At 52.9% G+C, this 14,976-nt stretch overlaps 1 protein-coding gene across 3 annotated transcripts in view; it reads left to right on the top strand.

Moving 5' to 3' along the window:
• LOC141161942 (uncharacterized) overlaps positions 1-14,663 on the top strand; it is a 103,509-nt gene extending 88,846 nt beyond the window's left edge. For all 3 annotated transcript variants that reach the window (XM_073647509.1, XM_073647511.1, XM_073647512.1), the window contains 5 exons: positions 635-800; positions 7,160-7,364; positions 8,258-8,865; positions 9,224-9,369; positions 9,646-14,663. In XM_073647509.1, coding sequence (XP_073503610.1) covers positions 635-800; positions 7,160-7,364; positions 8,258-8,865; positions 9,224-9,369; positions 9,646-10,444 — 1,924 coding nt within the window. In that variant the 3' untranslated portion in view covers positions 10,445-14,663. The remainder of the gene's footprint in view (positions 1-634; positions 801-7,159; positions 7,365-8,257; positions 8,866-9,223; positions 9,370-9,645) is intronic.
• Positions 14,664-14,976: the final 313 nt, after the last annotated feature.

Raw genomic sequence — 14,976 nt, 5'->3', positions numbered from 1 at the left:
GGTGGTGGCGTTGCACTAGGTGGTGGCGCTGTGATGGGTGGTGGCGTTGCACTAGGTGGTGGCGCTGTGATGGGTGGGGGCGTTGCACTAGGTGGTGACGCTGTGATGGGTAGTGACGCTGTGATGGGTGGTGGCGTTGCACTAGGTGGTGGCGCTGTGATGGGTGGTGGCGTTGCACTAGGTGGTGGCGCTGTGATGGGTGGTGGCGTTGCACTAGGTGGTGACGCTGTGATGGGTAGTGACGCTGTGATGGGTGGTGGCGTTGCACTAGGTGGTGGCGCTGTGATGGGTGGTGGCGTTGCACTAGGTGGTGGCGCTGTGATGGGTGTTGGCGTTGCACTTGGTGGTGACGCTGTGCTAGGTGGTGACGCTGCAGCCGTCCCGAGCACCTCTGCAGCGTACTCTCGCCATCCTCTGACAGAGCTGCTGATGGTGTGACTATTGTTCTGGTGACCCCGGGGCGTCGTGGCCATGATTAATCTGTATCTACCATTCCGGCTGTTTTTGATTGTTGCTTGACAATTGCAGTAATGCCGGATTCTGACCACATCTCTGGTGGCAGGTGGAGCAGGATACATTGTAGCTGTCTCTTGACATTCACCTGAGTGATTATATCATTTTGTTTTCTTGACAGCTGCAGCTCTGAAAGTCCTGACACCCCAACAAATGCATCATGTGACACCCCAAAACCCGATACCACATCAGAGCGACAGAGTTGTCAATCATCTGCTGTATCCATGGCAACAAAAATTAGTAAAAGCACAGCAAGCAAAGAGCGGACCTGTGACCCCAAGCCCAGTGTAAGTATGGGGGTGGCTGTGCTCGGGGGCAGTATCGGGGGGGACCTTGCAGGATATAATCTCCTTCCTTATGGTGGAGCGATGCCGCGGCCTCCCTTACATGGTGGGCAATGTGGGGTCTGTACCTCCTGAGCGTTTATACGCCGCCGGCCCGGATGCTTTGTGCCGTTAGGTTAGTGCTGCCTGGGAATGGTTGGGAGATCAGAGCTCTCTGTCAGGCCCACTTCACACGTCTGTTTTTTAAGGACCGCAAATACGAACACACACGCACCCATTGTATTCAATGGTGGTGCGCACGTCAGGTTTTTCACACGGATCGTGTGTCTGTGTGAATAACCCGCAGACATGTCGTGCTGCACACGGATGACACACGGATGACATCCATACATCATCAGTGTGACACGTACCGACGTCTGGGAAAAAACAGTACAGCCATTGCTGTTCACAGGCGCCGGGGGCTGAATTAAACTCGTCATTGTCGCCTGGTCTCCCTGTGATCAGCGCGACCCGACTAAGAACATCAGCCCTCAACCACCCCAGAAATGGCGCATCCATAAGATGGCGCATAGCCTCGGCTCCTCCACCTTGCCCTGGTGCGGTGGCAAGTGGGGTAACTTTTTTGGGATTGATGCCAGCTGTTTTATGTCCACTGACATCAAGCCTAGGGGTTAGTAATAGACAGGTGTCTATCATTAATAACCGCATAGTCAAAATGAATAAAGACACAGAGAAAAGTCCTTTAATTGAAAAATAAAACACTCCCCCACAATTACCCTCTTTTACCCATTTATTAACCATAAAATAAAAAATCAAAGTCATCCTCACCTGTCCACCGATAATCCATTAATGCTGAGGTCCCACGACGATTTGCATGGTTTGGTGAGCGGTGACATCAGTGATGATGTCAGCGCACATAAAACAGCTGATGTCAACCCCAAAAATATTATCCCACTTGCCATCGCACCAGGGCAAGTGGGAAGAGCGGAAGCTAAGTGCCAGATTTGGTGCACCTTATGTATGCGCCGTTTCTGGGGCGGTTGAGGGCTGATGTTCTTAGTCTGGAAGGGGACCAATATCCATTGTCCCTTCCCACCCTATTAATGTCAGCCCACAGCTGTCTGTTTGGCCTTTGCTGGTTTATAATAATTAATAAAAAAAATTTTTTTTTGTCGGTCCCCCCATTACTAACCAGTAAAGTCTAAGCAAACAGCTGTGAGCTGTTATTAATAGCCTGGGAACCTTTATGGCTATTGGCCCCTTCCCCAGAATATTAACATTAGCCCCCAGCTGTCTTCTTTCCCTCAGCTGGTTAGGAAAACTAAGGGGGATCCCACTCGTTTTTTTATTTATTTATTTTAATAATATATACAAGTCAATAAAAATAAGCACACAAAGCACTGATTATATAGCACACCGACATATTCCTATATATCTATCATGTTCCTCATCACTATCTATCTCTATCTTTCAACTTCTTTAAAATAACACTCTTTAATTTCTAGGCTGCACTTCATTCCATAGGTGTCACACTGAGAGCACATGGACACACGGAGAAAGATAGCACACGGACAGCACACGGACACTGACCACTGACCTCACCAGTACTGGTATTTCCAGTACCGGAATCTCCAGGACGTGTGTAGGAGGCGTTAGGCGCAGTATCTGCATTCGCCATTTGCTGACCACAGACTGGGACCTGAGCGACAACATTCTGCACTGTAACGGGTCCGGGAGGCGGAACCTCTGAGCTACTATACAAGGGGGCGGCCCTTGTAAGGGAGCGGGTGGCAGTCTCTGGATGAACGGACAGGGAGATACGGCAAGAGATCAGGGCAGTCTCTGGGTGAACGGACAGGGAGATACGGCAAGTGATCAGGGCAGTCTCTGGGTAAGGGGTAGGTACGACCTGTGATGGCAGGGCCTCCGGGTAGGCTAGCAGGCAGATGGTAGATGGGTGCTCCCAGGTGAGCAAGCGAGAGTCTCTGGAATAGCAGGTGGTCACAGCACGTGACAACGGAGCCTCCGGGCTGGCAAGCAGGCAGGTAACGGAGATGCGCTCCCAGGTGAGCGGGCAAGAGTCTCTGAGATAGCTGGTGGTCACAGCACGTGACAACGGAGCCTCCGGGCTGGCAAGCAGGCAGGTAACGGAGAAGCGCTCCCAGGTGAGCGGGCAAGCTGGTCCATAGACAGACTGACCGGAGTAGTAAGGCAGACCGTCGGACCTCAGGCAAGCAGGCAGGTAGCTGATATGCGCTCCCAGGTGAGCGGGCAGGCTGGTCCTTAGACAGACTGACAGGAGTAGTAAGGCAGACCGTCGGACCTCAGACTGGCAGACAGGTAACAAGTATTCAGGCAGGAATCAGGCAGGTAACTGGCAGGTAACTGGCAGGTAACTGGCAGGTAACTGGCAGGTAACTGGCAACGGGACCTGAGGGCTGAAGCACAGGTGAGACACAGGTGCAAACAACATTGCTCGGGCACCTCCATTTTGGAGGAGGTGCCTTTTATATGATGAAGTCCTCCGGCCATTGGCCGGGGACTCTTTAGGGCGACGCGCGCGGCCCCTTTAAGAGGAGGGGAGCGCGCGCGCGCGCGCCCTAAGCACAGGGGCCGGGAAGGAGCGCGCGCCGAGAGCAGAGCAGGAGGAGGACGCCGGGACGGAGCGCGCGCTGACAGCAGAGCGGGGAGAGGACGCCGGGCAGGAGCGCGCGCTGACAGCAGAGCGGGGAGAGGACGCCGGGCACGGAGCAGAGCGGTGAGGGGAGCAGCGTCCCTGCCTAGCAGAGGGCAGGGACGCCAGCGCTACAGTACCCCCCCCTTTAGGCCCCCCCTTTTTTAGGCCAGACAGAAATTTAGCTAGGATGAGAGGGGCATGGATGTTCTCCCGGGGCTCCCACGTTCTCTCCTCAGGACCAAACCCCCTCCAATCTACCAGAAAAAAGGTCATTCCTCTTACCCTTTTGCTGGCAAGAATGTTCTCTACCTCAAACTTGTCCTCAGCAGAAACCAGAGCAGGAGGCGTACCTGTAGACTTGGAAAAAGAGTTAAGTACCACAGGTTTGAGGAGAGATACATGGAAGGAGTTAGGGATCCGTAAGTTGGCCGGGAGTTTCAATTTATAGGCTACCGGGTTGATCTGACCGATGACCACCAGTGGGCCGATGAACCGAGACCCTAACTTATAGGAAGGGATCTTGAGTCGGACATATTTGGACGAGAGCCAGACTTTATCCCCAGGACGGAATTGAGGAGGGTCCATCGCTAAATGCTGCCAGGGGGCAGCAGGTACTGGCAGAGGAAGAAGGCGGCCGGCCGACAGGTGTCTCGGAACTTTGTTGCGGGCGCAGGACACACAGGCAGAAACAAAGTCCATAACATCCTTGTGCAGGTTAGGCCACCAGTAGTGTCGGGTAATAAGCTGGAGGGTCTTTTTCCGACCGGCGTGGTTAGCTAGTTTAGACGAATGACCCCAGTGTAGGATTCTCTCCCGATCAGGTACCGATACGAACGTCTTACCAGGAGGGAGACAATTTAGACTCACGGGAGCCACCTGCATTACTCTGGCGGGATCGATGGAGCAGTCACATGGTCTATGAGGTGGTGATGTCTCTGCCTCCTCCTTAACAAAGACATCAGCACCAGACCAATAAGGAATCGGAAGTCCAGGTAGATTAGCTGGGATAGGAGAGGGACGGACGGAATGGACGGGAACCAGGCAGGTTTTATGACAGGCCTGTCCCCAGTGAAGGACTTCTCCGGTTTGCCAGTCAAGCACGGGTGCATGTCTCTGGAGCCAAGGCAGACCTAGCAAGAGGGCGTGAGGGAGACCAGGCAGAACGTGAAAGGAGATACTCTCTGAATGCAGCATTCCCACCTGCAGAGTAATGGATTCGGTGATGAATTGGATGGGGCGAGGTAAGAGGCCCCCATCCACGGCAACAACAGACAAGGGTACAGCCAGAGGTTTGGTGGGGATGCGGAATTTCTCCACCAGGGACTGTGAAATAAGATTTCCGGCTGCTCCAGAGTCAAGTTGGGCTAGTTCGGAATAACGATTCTCCCCGCAGATGATTGAGACTGACAACAGCAGGGATGGAGAGGATTTATTTTTGTCTAGATCGACCCCTCTGAGTGAACCTAGACACAGGCGTTCTCCCGACCTCTCCGGGCAGGCACGGATCAGATGCTCCTTACTGCCACAGTAGAAGCAGCTCCCCTCGGCACGGCGGAAATCCTGACGGGATTTGACCATCTTGGTCTGGTCGACCTGCATAGGCTCAGGAGAGTGTACCTGTGGAGAAACGGAAGGAATGACGGGTTCCTGGAAAGTAGGAGCTAGACGTGGAATCCTTCTCTCACGGGTGACCTCTTTGGCACGCTCCTGGAACCGTAGGTCAATCCGGGTGGCAAGGGTTATTAGATCATCGAGAGTGGTAGGAATGTCCCGACCAGCAAGTTCATCTTTAATACGGCCGGACAGACCCTCCCAGAAGACGGATACCAGGGCTTCGTTATCCCAGGCCAGCTCCGAGGCAAGGGTACGGAACCGTATGGCATATTGGCCCACAGTGAGGCTTCCCTGACGGAGGCGAAGCAGAGAAGATGCGGATGAGGTCCTCCGTCCGGGTTCGTCGAAGGCTTTCCGGAAAGCCATGAGAAAGGCAGGCAAGTCGGACACCAGGGGATCTCCTCTCTCCCATAGAGGATTTAGCCAGGCCAGGGCCTCCCCGGTGAGATGGGACATGATAAAGGCAATTTTGGCTCGGTCGGAGTTAAACTGGTGGGATAATAGTTCAAAATGCAGGGTGCACTGATTTATGAAGCCCCGAGCCAGGACGGAGTCGCCTCCGAAGCGAGGAGGTGCAGAGAGCCGGGGTCCGGAAAAGGATACCATGGTACTGGCGGAGGTTGTTGGTGGATCAGACAGAGTGTTCAGGCGAGTATTAACATTCCGCAGGTGACCCAGGATGGTCTCCTGTTGGGACCTCTGACGGGACAGTTCAAGACAGAGGTCCGAGAGCGAGGGAGCTTGGGTGCCACCGGGTTCCATGGCCCGAGCAAACTGTAACGGGTCCGGGAGGCGGAACCTCTGAGCTACTATACAAGGGGGCGGCCCTTGTAAGGGAGCGGGTGGCAGTCTCTGGATGAACGGACAGGGAGATACGGCAAGAGATCAGGGCAGTCTCTGGGTGAACGGACAGGGAGATACGGCAAGTGATCAGGGCAGTCTCTGGGTAAGGGGTAGGTACGACCTGTGATGGCAGGGCCTCCGGGTAGGCTAGCAGGCAGATGGTAGATGGGTGCTCCCAGGTGAGCAAGCGAGAGTCTCTGGAATAGCAGGTGGTCACAGCACGTGACAACGGAGCCTCCGGGCTGGCAAGCAGGCAGGTAACGGAGATGCGCTCCCAGGTGAGCGGGCAAGAGTCTCTGAGATAGCTGGTGGTCACAGCACGTGACAACGGAGCCTCCGGGCTGGCAAGCAGGCAGGTAACGGAGAAGCGCTCCCAGGTGAGCGGGCAAGCTGGTCCATAGACAGACTGACCGGAGTAGTAAGGCAGACCGTCGGACCTCAGGCAAGCAGGCAGGTAGCTGATATGCGCTCCCAGGTGAGCGGGCAGGCTGGTCCTTAGACAGACTGACAGGAGTAGTAAGGCAGACCGTCGGACCTCAGACTGGCAGACAGGTAACAAGTATTCAGGCAGGAATCAGGCAGGTAACTGGCAGGTAACTGGCAGGTAACTGGCAGGTAACTGGCAACGGGACCTGAGGGCTGAAGCACAGGTGAGACACAGGTGCAAACAACATTGCTCGGGCACCTCCATTTTGGAGGAGGTGCCTTTTATATGATGAAGTCCTCCGGCCATTGGCCGGGGACTCTTTAGGGCGACGCGCGCGGCCCCTTTAAGAGGAGGGGAGCGCGCGCGCGCGCGCCCTAAGCACAGGGGCCGGGAAGGAGCGCGCGCCGAGAGCAGAGCAGGAGGAGGACGCCGGGACGGAGCGCGCGCTGACAGCAGAGCGGGGAGAGGACGCCGGGCAGGAGCGCGCGCTGACAGCAGAGCGGGGAGAGGACGCCGGGCACGGAGCAGAGCGGTGAGGGGAGCAGCGTCCCTGCCTAGCAGAGGGCAGGGACGCCAGCGCTACATGCACATTTGTGAGGAATATGACTTGCACACATCGTGCACCCCCACACATAAGTCGTACCCCCCCCCCCACACAAATCTCCAGCAGTAACACTGAGTCGCCCACTGACCGCAGCGCCGGACACTCACTGACAACACATGGAAGCAGCCGGAGAACGGGTGAGGGTCCGCGTGAGTCACCGGCAGGGGGTAATCGTTGTTACCTGCTTTCTCTTCCAGATCTGCGGTCCTGGGTGTCGGAGGTCCAGCTCAGACATGACTCATGAAGCTGCAGAGTCTGGAAAGGCCCAACGCGGGTGTCGTCTGCGCCCACATTTCAGCGACCCCATGCCCACCGATGCTGTGAAAAGGAAACAGTTGGAGCTGAAAATTGCAGCGGCTGCTCGTCACCACGCGCAGAAGAGGAGGCAGGACAGAGAGAACGGTACCTGTCAATCAGACCGAGACAACCAATAAACCTCACCTGCATTCCACCATCTTTAATGCTCCCATTTCCTCCAGAGCTGCATTTCCAATTCTGCTGCTTTCCTGTTAGCTCTCAGACTACAGGACTCCACATCTGCACAGACTAATCTCTGCTTCACTGCGTTGTGTGGGTTAGAAAGGTCCAGTCAACGCTCCGGTATATGGTGGTGTTCAGCAGAGGTAGGGATATCCAGACAATAATGCACGCGAGACCCCGGCACTACACACTGCTTCATGCTGCAATGTGTGAACTGTGATCTTACACACCAGTGCGAACAGTGTTAATGTGCATTGCATTGTGGGTACTTGCAGCCAAGCTGTAGGGTTTGTGTCTGATACTATGTCAATACCAAGAGGAATCCAGCAGAATTATGAATGCAGCTCCGGATATGACTGGAAAGTAATAGATGATGTCACTTATGATTAGAAATGCAAAATATTTGTGAAGTTACTAAAATTACATTGTGTAAGACAGAGGCTTCAGCCCTGGAGATGTCCCTACATTCCCATATGTATCAGCCTCCAGGAAACATCTTGTCCTGTGCATTAAAGTCTGTTTCATTTAGTGAAGTTATTGAGAAGATGTAAAAAAATAGCGCCTCTCCTGCCCATGGTCATGCCTGAAATTACAGCTCATGTTATTGACTAGTCTTCTAATCTTATACGAAAATGTATCAGTGCAGCTGCCATATATTTATAGCCGGGATAATGCTGGGACTGTAGAGAAGTCTTTCCATGTACGGAGACATCAGATGTGTAAATGCCGCCCCAATAACAGAGCTATGCCCTGAGAATATGGCCGGCGAACGTGGACAGCTAACATTACTGATTGTCCTTTTCTGTATTGCACAGGGCCGGTTCTGATGAAGGCCAACACCACGACAGCGTGCAGCTCCAGTAAAGAACCCGCGGGTCACTCGTACCGATCGCGCCATCGCTGGAGCAACATCAGCAGCCTGAGCACAGACAGCGGGATCGTTGGGGTCAACGATGAGAGGGAAGAATGTGAAGGGAGCACGCGAGCCGTGAAGCCCGGAGAGGTGGAGAGGGCGGACAGCGGAATTGGGGACGCACTTTCCAGAAAGTGGAGAGCTCGAGTAGCGGAAGCGTCGGCCTCTCTGCAGGCGTGGGAGGCGCACCGGCCGTGCATCGACTGTGGCGAGAACAACTTATCGATGGACCCTGAGAGCAGAGGAAAGAGGAGAGAGACTCTGTGCATGAGATGCGTCACCCGCAGGACGGAGCGGAAAGAGGCCGTGCTGGAGTTCGTCAACACTGAATCGAGCTACGGCGAGGACCTGCGGATCATCAAGGAGGAGTTCTACCTGCCCATGCAGACGGCCGGCCTGCTGACACGGGAGCAGCTGGCTGTGGTGTTCAGCAACATACAAGAGCTCATCGACCTCAACGAGAAGTTCCTCGAGGTGCTCCAGGAGGAGATAGACCAAGCCTTCGACCAGGTAAATGGATCTTGCCGGGACTGCCGGAGTGCTCCCGAGGCTGGACAGTAGCTCCAAAGCCGCTGACATTAGCAAAACCCGCCATCTGTAAGTGCACGGGCCGCGGGGGCTGTGAACATGACAGGTAAGATAAGCCCTGGCAGCGGCTTCTTCCCTCTCCTGCAGGACACATGCACTCTCAGCTGGACTGAGCGTGCATGTGTATGTGGGGAGCTGTCATCCAAGCGAACGCTACACCCCCTAGTATCTAATGTGTGTTCAGCCTTAGTTGTGAGACTTTTATGAGGTCCCACCGGCCCAATCTTGGACAATCTTTATTGCCGGCGTCCTGCTGATACTTATAGCTGTGTTTTCTCAGGGGGACGATGATCTGATGACCGTCTGCATCGGGGAGGTCTTCCTGGACTTTGTGAACATGCTTCCTGCCTTCCAGACTTACTGCCTCCAGCAACCAACCTCCATGGCCACGCTGAACGCTCTGGAGAAAGAGAAGGAGCTTCTCAGGTGAGATGCGCAAGACTACCACACCTATCAGATCATAGATCAAAGGACTCAGGACCAAGGTCCATTACTGAGATCACATCCACAATTCTCACGTTCTGTGAGGTCCCTTTAAATATTAGGTGTAATTCAGATGAGAAGTTACTTTGCCAGTAAGAGGTGCTGCAGCATCTGTGTCCGCCGTCATCTTCTGCTTGTCTCCATCTGAGAAGAATGCTGCAGAACATTAAGGATTGTCCTGACCACGTCTAAGTCTTCTCCATCATTTCTCCATTTCAGGATCTTTCTGGACGTGTCTCAGAACGATAACACTGCCCTGCGCCGCATGAACCTGCGCTCCTTCCTCATGGCTCCATTGCAGAGGGTGACCAAGTACCCGCTGCTGCTGAGCCGGATCCTCAAGAGCACGACCGACTTCCATCCGGATCACAGCAGCTTGTGGGAGGCGAAGAGCAGGATCGAGTCACACCTGGAGCACATCAACATGAAGACGCGGCAGGACGGGAACCCCTGGACGCTGCGCTCCTTCCGCAGGGAGAGCCGGAAAAACAGGGAGGTGACCAACATCGAGATGAGGGAGACGGCCATCAAGCAGGTGGGCTGGCCCCGCGAGGAGACGCGCTTCATCAAAGAGGGGCCCCTGCAGATGGCTCAGCCGACAGATGGCCAATGGGTGAAGAAGGGGTGCAAGGCTCTGAAGTTCCACAATGTGCACGCGCTGCTGATGGCCAACGTGAAGAGAACGTCAGACTCCGGCCTGGACGGCAGCTCCTCCGATAGAACGGTGAACGATGCCGTCCTGGTTCTCATCAAAGACAAAAGCAATGGGAAATCTGTGCTGCTCCGGGACCCCCTGAGACTCACCCACTGTGTGGTGTCTTCTGACCCGGACGGTGACGACACCTTCGAGCTGCTGGAGGTCAGGAAGGAAGGGTTTGTATTCCGGGACTCAGACTGTTCCCGAACTCAACACTGGTTCCAGCAGATGAAGATCTATTCCAGCGAGCTCGGATCCTGGAAGAAGCGGCGAAACGCTCTGCCCAATATAATGATAAGCACGGCGCAAAACCGGTCCTGAGACCGGAGGAGGGCGGGACGGGGGTCGGGACCGGAGGAGGGCAGGACGGGGGGACCCAAAAATCAGATCCAGAAACCAGAACATGAGACGTGGACAGAAGGTACCCCAATATCTGCACAAAAATACCGAATACCGAGACTGGGACCCGGAGGAAGACAGTACCCAAAAATCTGCACACATGTACCAGACCGTGAGATTAGACCTAAGGGGGAATCCAAAAATCTGCACAATATACCAGACCATGACATTAGACCTAAGGGGGAACCCAAAAATCTGCACAATATACCAGACCATGACATTAGACCTAAGGGGGAACCCAAAAATCTGCACACATATACCAGACCATGAGATGGGACCTAAGGGGGAATCCAAAAATCTGCACAATATACCAGACCATGAGATGGGACCTAAGGGGGAATCCAAAAATCTGCACAATATACCAGACCATGAGATGGCACCGAAGGGGGAATCCAAAAATCTGCACAATATACCAGACCATGAGATTCGACCTAAGGGGGAACCCAATAATCTGCACACATGTACCAGACCATGAGATTCGACCTAAGGGGGAACCCAATAATCTGCACACATGTACCAGACCATGAGATGGGACCTAAGGGGGAATCCAAAAATCTGCACACATGTACCAGACCATAAGATGGGACCTAAGGGGGAATCCAAAAATCTGCACAATATACCAGACCATGAGATGGGACCTAAGGGGGAATCCAAAAATCTGCACAATATACCAGACCATGAGATGGCACCGAAGGGGGAATCCAAAAATCTGCACAATATACCAGACCATGAGATTCGACCTAAGGGGGAACCCAATAATCTGCACACATGTACCAGACCATGAGATGGGACCTAAGGGGGAATCCAAAAATCTGCACACATGTACCAGACCATAAGATGGGACCTAAGGGGGAATCCAAAAATCTGCACAATATACCAGACCATGAGATGGGACCTAAGGGGGAATCCAAAAATCTGCACAATATACCAGACCATGAGATGGGACCTAAGGGGGAATCCAAAAATCTGCACATATACCAGACCATGAGACAGGACCTAAGGGGGAACCCAATAATCTGCACACATGTACCAGACCATGAGAGAGGACCCACGGGGGAACCCAATAATCTGCACACATGTACCAGAACATGAGACAGAGACCTAAGGGGTAATCCAAAAATCTGCACAAAATACCAGACCATGAGACAGGGCCTAAGGGGGAACTCGATAATCTGCACACAGATACCAGATCCTGAATCTGGAACCTGGGAAGGGGGGTCAGGAACGGGAACCTAAAACTCTGCACATACATACAACAAATCCAGAAACCGAGACCTAAGGTGAGGACAGGAGGTACCCCAATATCTGCACAAAATACCAGACCCTGAGACCGGGGCCTAAGGGGGGAAACCAGACAATGGCACATATAAATATCTGCACAATAAAGCAAATCCTGAGGGTGATGCGGAGGAGGGGACGCAGACATCTGCACAAATATCCGTCCTCAGTAGAGATGAGTGAATGGATTCTGCACTGAGCGAGTCTAGAAGAAATTTTTTGAATTTTACAAATGCAGGTAATTCTCGATTTGTATTGCCATGTTACCTATTGCATAAAGCAGAGATGACGGATCACATGATGGCGCTCTGCTCGAGCACCGCACTCATCATTTCCTGCACCTCCCCAGTATCTCCCTTTACTGCACCCAATATGGCGGTATTTTCAGGGTGTCAAACTAGCAGCATTTAAACACCGCCGTTTCCTCTTGTCCAGGCTCCGGCCCTCCATTACCAGCGCGGGATCAGTGGTGACAGGACGCGGTAAAGGAAACATCCGTGCCACGTCATCTGCCAGTAAGAATGTGCAGGTAGCAGCCGCAGCCTCGGCACCAGGTGTCCGGCCGGTAGTAGCAGACGCAGGGCTCCGTGGTACTTCACCTCTGTGATGCGTAGTATTATTATTATTTAATGCAAATTTAATATATTAAAAAAATAATATTTTATTAAAAAATAATATTAATTAACAACATTTAACATTTTGTAATTTTAAACGCATAAATAGTCCGTCCTGCTCTGTGTCATGAAGAGGAACCTCTCTCCTGATTATTGCTGCCCAAACCGCGGGCAGCATGAATCGGAGCATGGCAGCACGATTGCAGCCTGGACAAAAGCCGAAGACGAGACCAGTGCGGAGCCGCGCAGACGGCTTCTCCCTGCAGCACTCCAGGTGATTGACAGGTCGGTATGTAATCACATGGGAGAGACCTGTCAATCACCTCTAGCAGATCTCTAACAGATCCTAAATGGAAAGTTTCTCTGACATTTCAGAGAGATTCAGAGAAAAATCTGCCAAACTACAATCTTGCATCCAGGCTCTGATTCCGGCTGCCGGTGGTTTCCAGCGCGCGTCAGGTGAGACGCTCCATTATTGGTCACAGCCGGTTTCCCCTCCTTTTCCGCTTAGGTCACCTGGACATTGCTCAGGCTGTCTAAGGGGTTGGGTACAGTCCAAGGGGACCACAGAATCTTTTTTGGGGCTTTTGGAGTCTTTAGAGGATTCTCGATTCTCAAGGAATCAATTTGGTCCTAATCAAAATGTTTGGAACAAATTGAGGCAGAAACAAATTTCAGGGAATGTTCTCGTCTGTAATCCTGAAACCAGAGTCTAAGGGGAGACCCAAAAATCTGCACACGAATATAACAGATCCTGGAGAGCGAACATGTAGGAGGCAGCTAAACATGTGCACATATATAAATATATATATACACCCGCTCATGGGATGTCATCTGCCCACATATAGGACAGATCCAGAAGCACAAGGGTTCCCACTAATGGAGACGCTGCGTTCTTTCCGCATGGTGTCGGCACCAAAGTGCACACCAGCAATCTGCTCTAAGTATTGCATTTTTTGATGCATTTTTCCACTTTTTAGGAATTTTTGTGTGCAGAGATGCTGGGATTCTGCACTTAAAAACGTATTTGCCTGTCATACACACTTTTTTCAGGATCTCCATAGAAATCTATAGAGAAAAATGCACCAAAACCAACACGGTACAAAGTGTCGTGAATTACACAGCGGGAGGGGGAGTTTAGTTTCGATTGTTGAACGCTGTGGATTTTGTGCATAAAAAAAATCCACAGAAAAATGCAGCATTTCTGCAGCCGGTGGAACGTGGCCTCGCACAGTGGAGGTCTCAGCCTCCGATCTCGGCTCCGCACGTGGAGCTCGGCTGAATGTCCCGTACGGCTTTATCACGTGTCCTAGTCGTTATCCGTGGCCGTCGGGTCGGTGTCTCGGGCTGAAGCACAATAACGCTCCGATCTCACGAGCTCCAAGAATCAAGTTCCTCATCTCTTGAGTAATCGCCATGTATATGTTTGTATATTGTTAATCCGGGTCTATAGGAAATGGCCATCGAGGGCTGAGGTCATCTCATGGCGATGTGTCCTCGCTGATGTCACCTCTAGACGGGAACATGTGCGCTCATGTCAGGGAGCGAAAAGGCCGATGGGTGACGGAGGGGTCCATGGTGCAAAATAATGAGACCCCCTCCTGTGTTATGTGCTGCGGCCCCGAGAACAGGATTCTGAGGTCCAGTGATGTGGAGGCTGCGTATTGGAGAAGGGCACAGGCAGCGATCACCTGGTGGTCCGATATTCCCCTGCAGGGAGCAGAACCCTTCATGCCGTCCTGCGGGTCAGTGTCGGAAATTTATCCGGATCTCGTCTGTGGTCGATCCTCCGTGCCGCAGTCCCCGTATCCTGCTGTGGTGACATCATCGCCCCGTACCCTGCAGTGGTGACATCATCGCCCCGTACCCTGCAGTGGTGACATAATCGCCCCGTACCCTGCAGTGGTGACATCATCGCCCCGTACCCTGCAGTGGTGACATCATTGCCCCGTATCCTGCAGTGGTGACATCATCGCCCCGTACCCTGCAGTGGTGACATCATCGCCCCGTATCCTGCAGTGGTGACATCATCGCCATCACCCACTTGTAAATATTTACACCCATCTTTCCATGACGTACATTTCAGTTCCGCATTGTCGGAGCGTCTGCACTTTCCCGCGTCCTCACTTTAGGTCACTGAAGGTGACGCAGATTTCAGACTCATTGTGTGTCGGTTATTAATCTATGAAATGCAAATGATGTGCAAAATCCAGCGCTGGAAAATCTCCAATAAAATCTCAGCAGCCGCGTCTCCGTCTCCTTGGTCTGTGTTCCGTGCAGTCGTGTTCTCAGCTTCTGCGTCGGCAGAATTTGCAGATCGCCCCTAATAATAGAGGATTGTACGTGTTCGACACTAAACAAACCCCATTCTAGCAACTGGTCAGACTGGTGGCTGCGGAGGATTTATCGGACCACGGACCAGCGGATCATTATACAGATGAGACCACAGCAGCATTGATTGGGGAAGTAAAACGCGTCAGGGCAAATGTGACCAGCGGATTGTTAATTCAAGGTCGAGCCTTCTCTGCGGCGCTCTCATCGCACTCATTAATGGTGAACGCT

The sequence above is a fragment of the Phyllobates terribilis genome, unplaced genomic scaffold, assembly GCF_046119375.1.
Source record: "Phyllobates terribilis strain yellow unplaced genomic scaffold, ASM4611937v1 Scaffold_9__5_contigs__length_417890890, whole genome shotgun sequence".
Taxonomy (NCBI): Eukaryota; Metazoa; Chordata; class Amphibia; order Anura; family Dendrobatidae; genus Phyllobates; species Phyllobates terribilis.
Note: the sequence above shows the minus strand (reverse complement) of the source record. Positions and strands in the feature narration are given on the sequence as shown.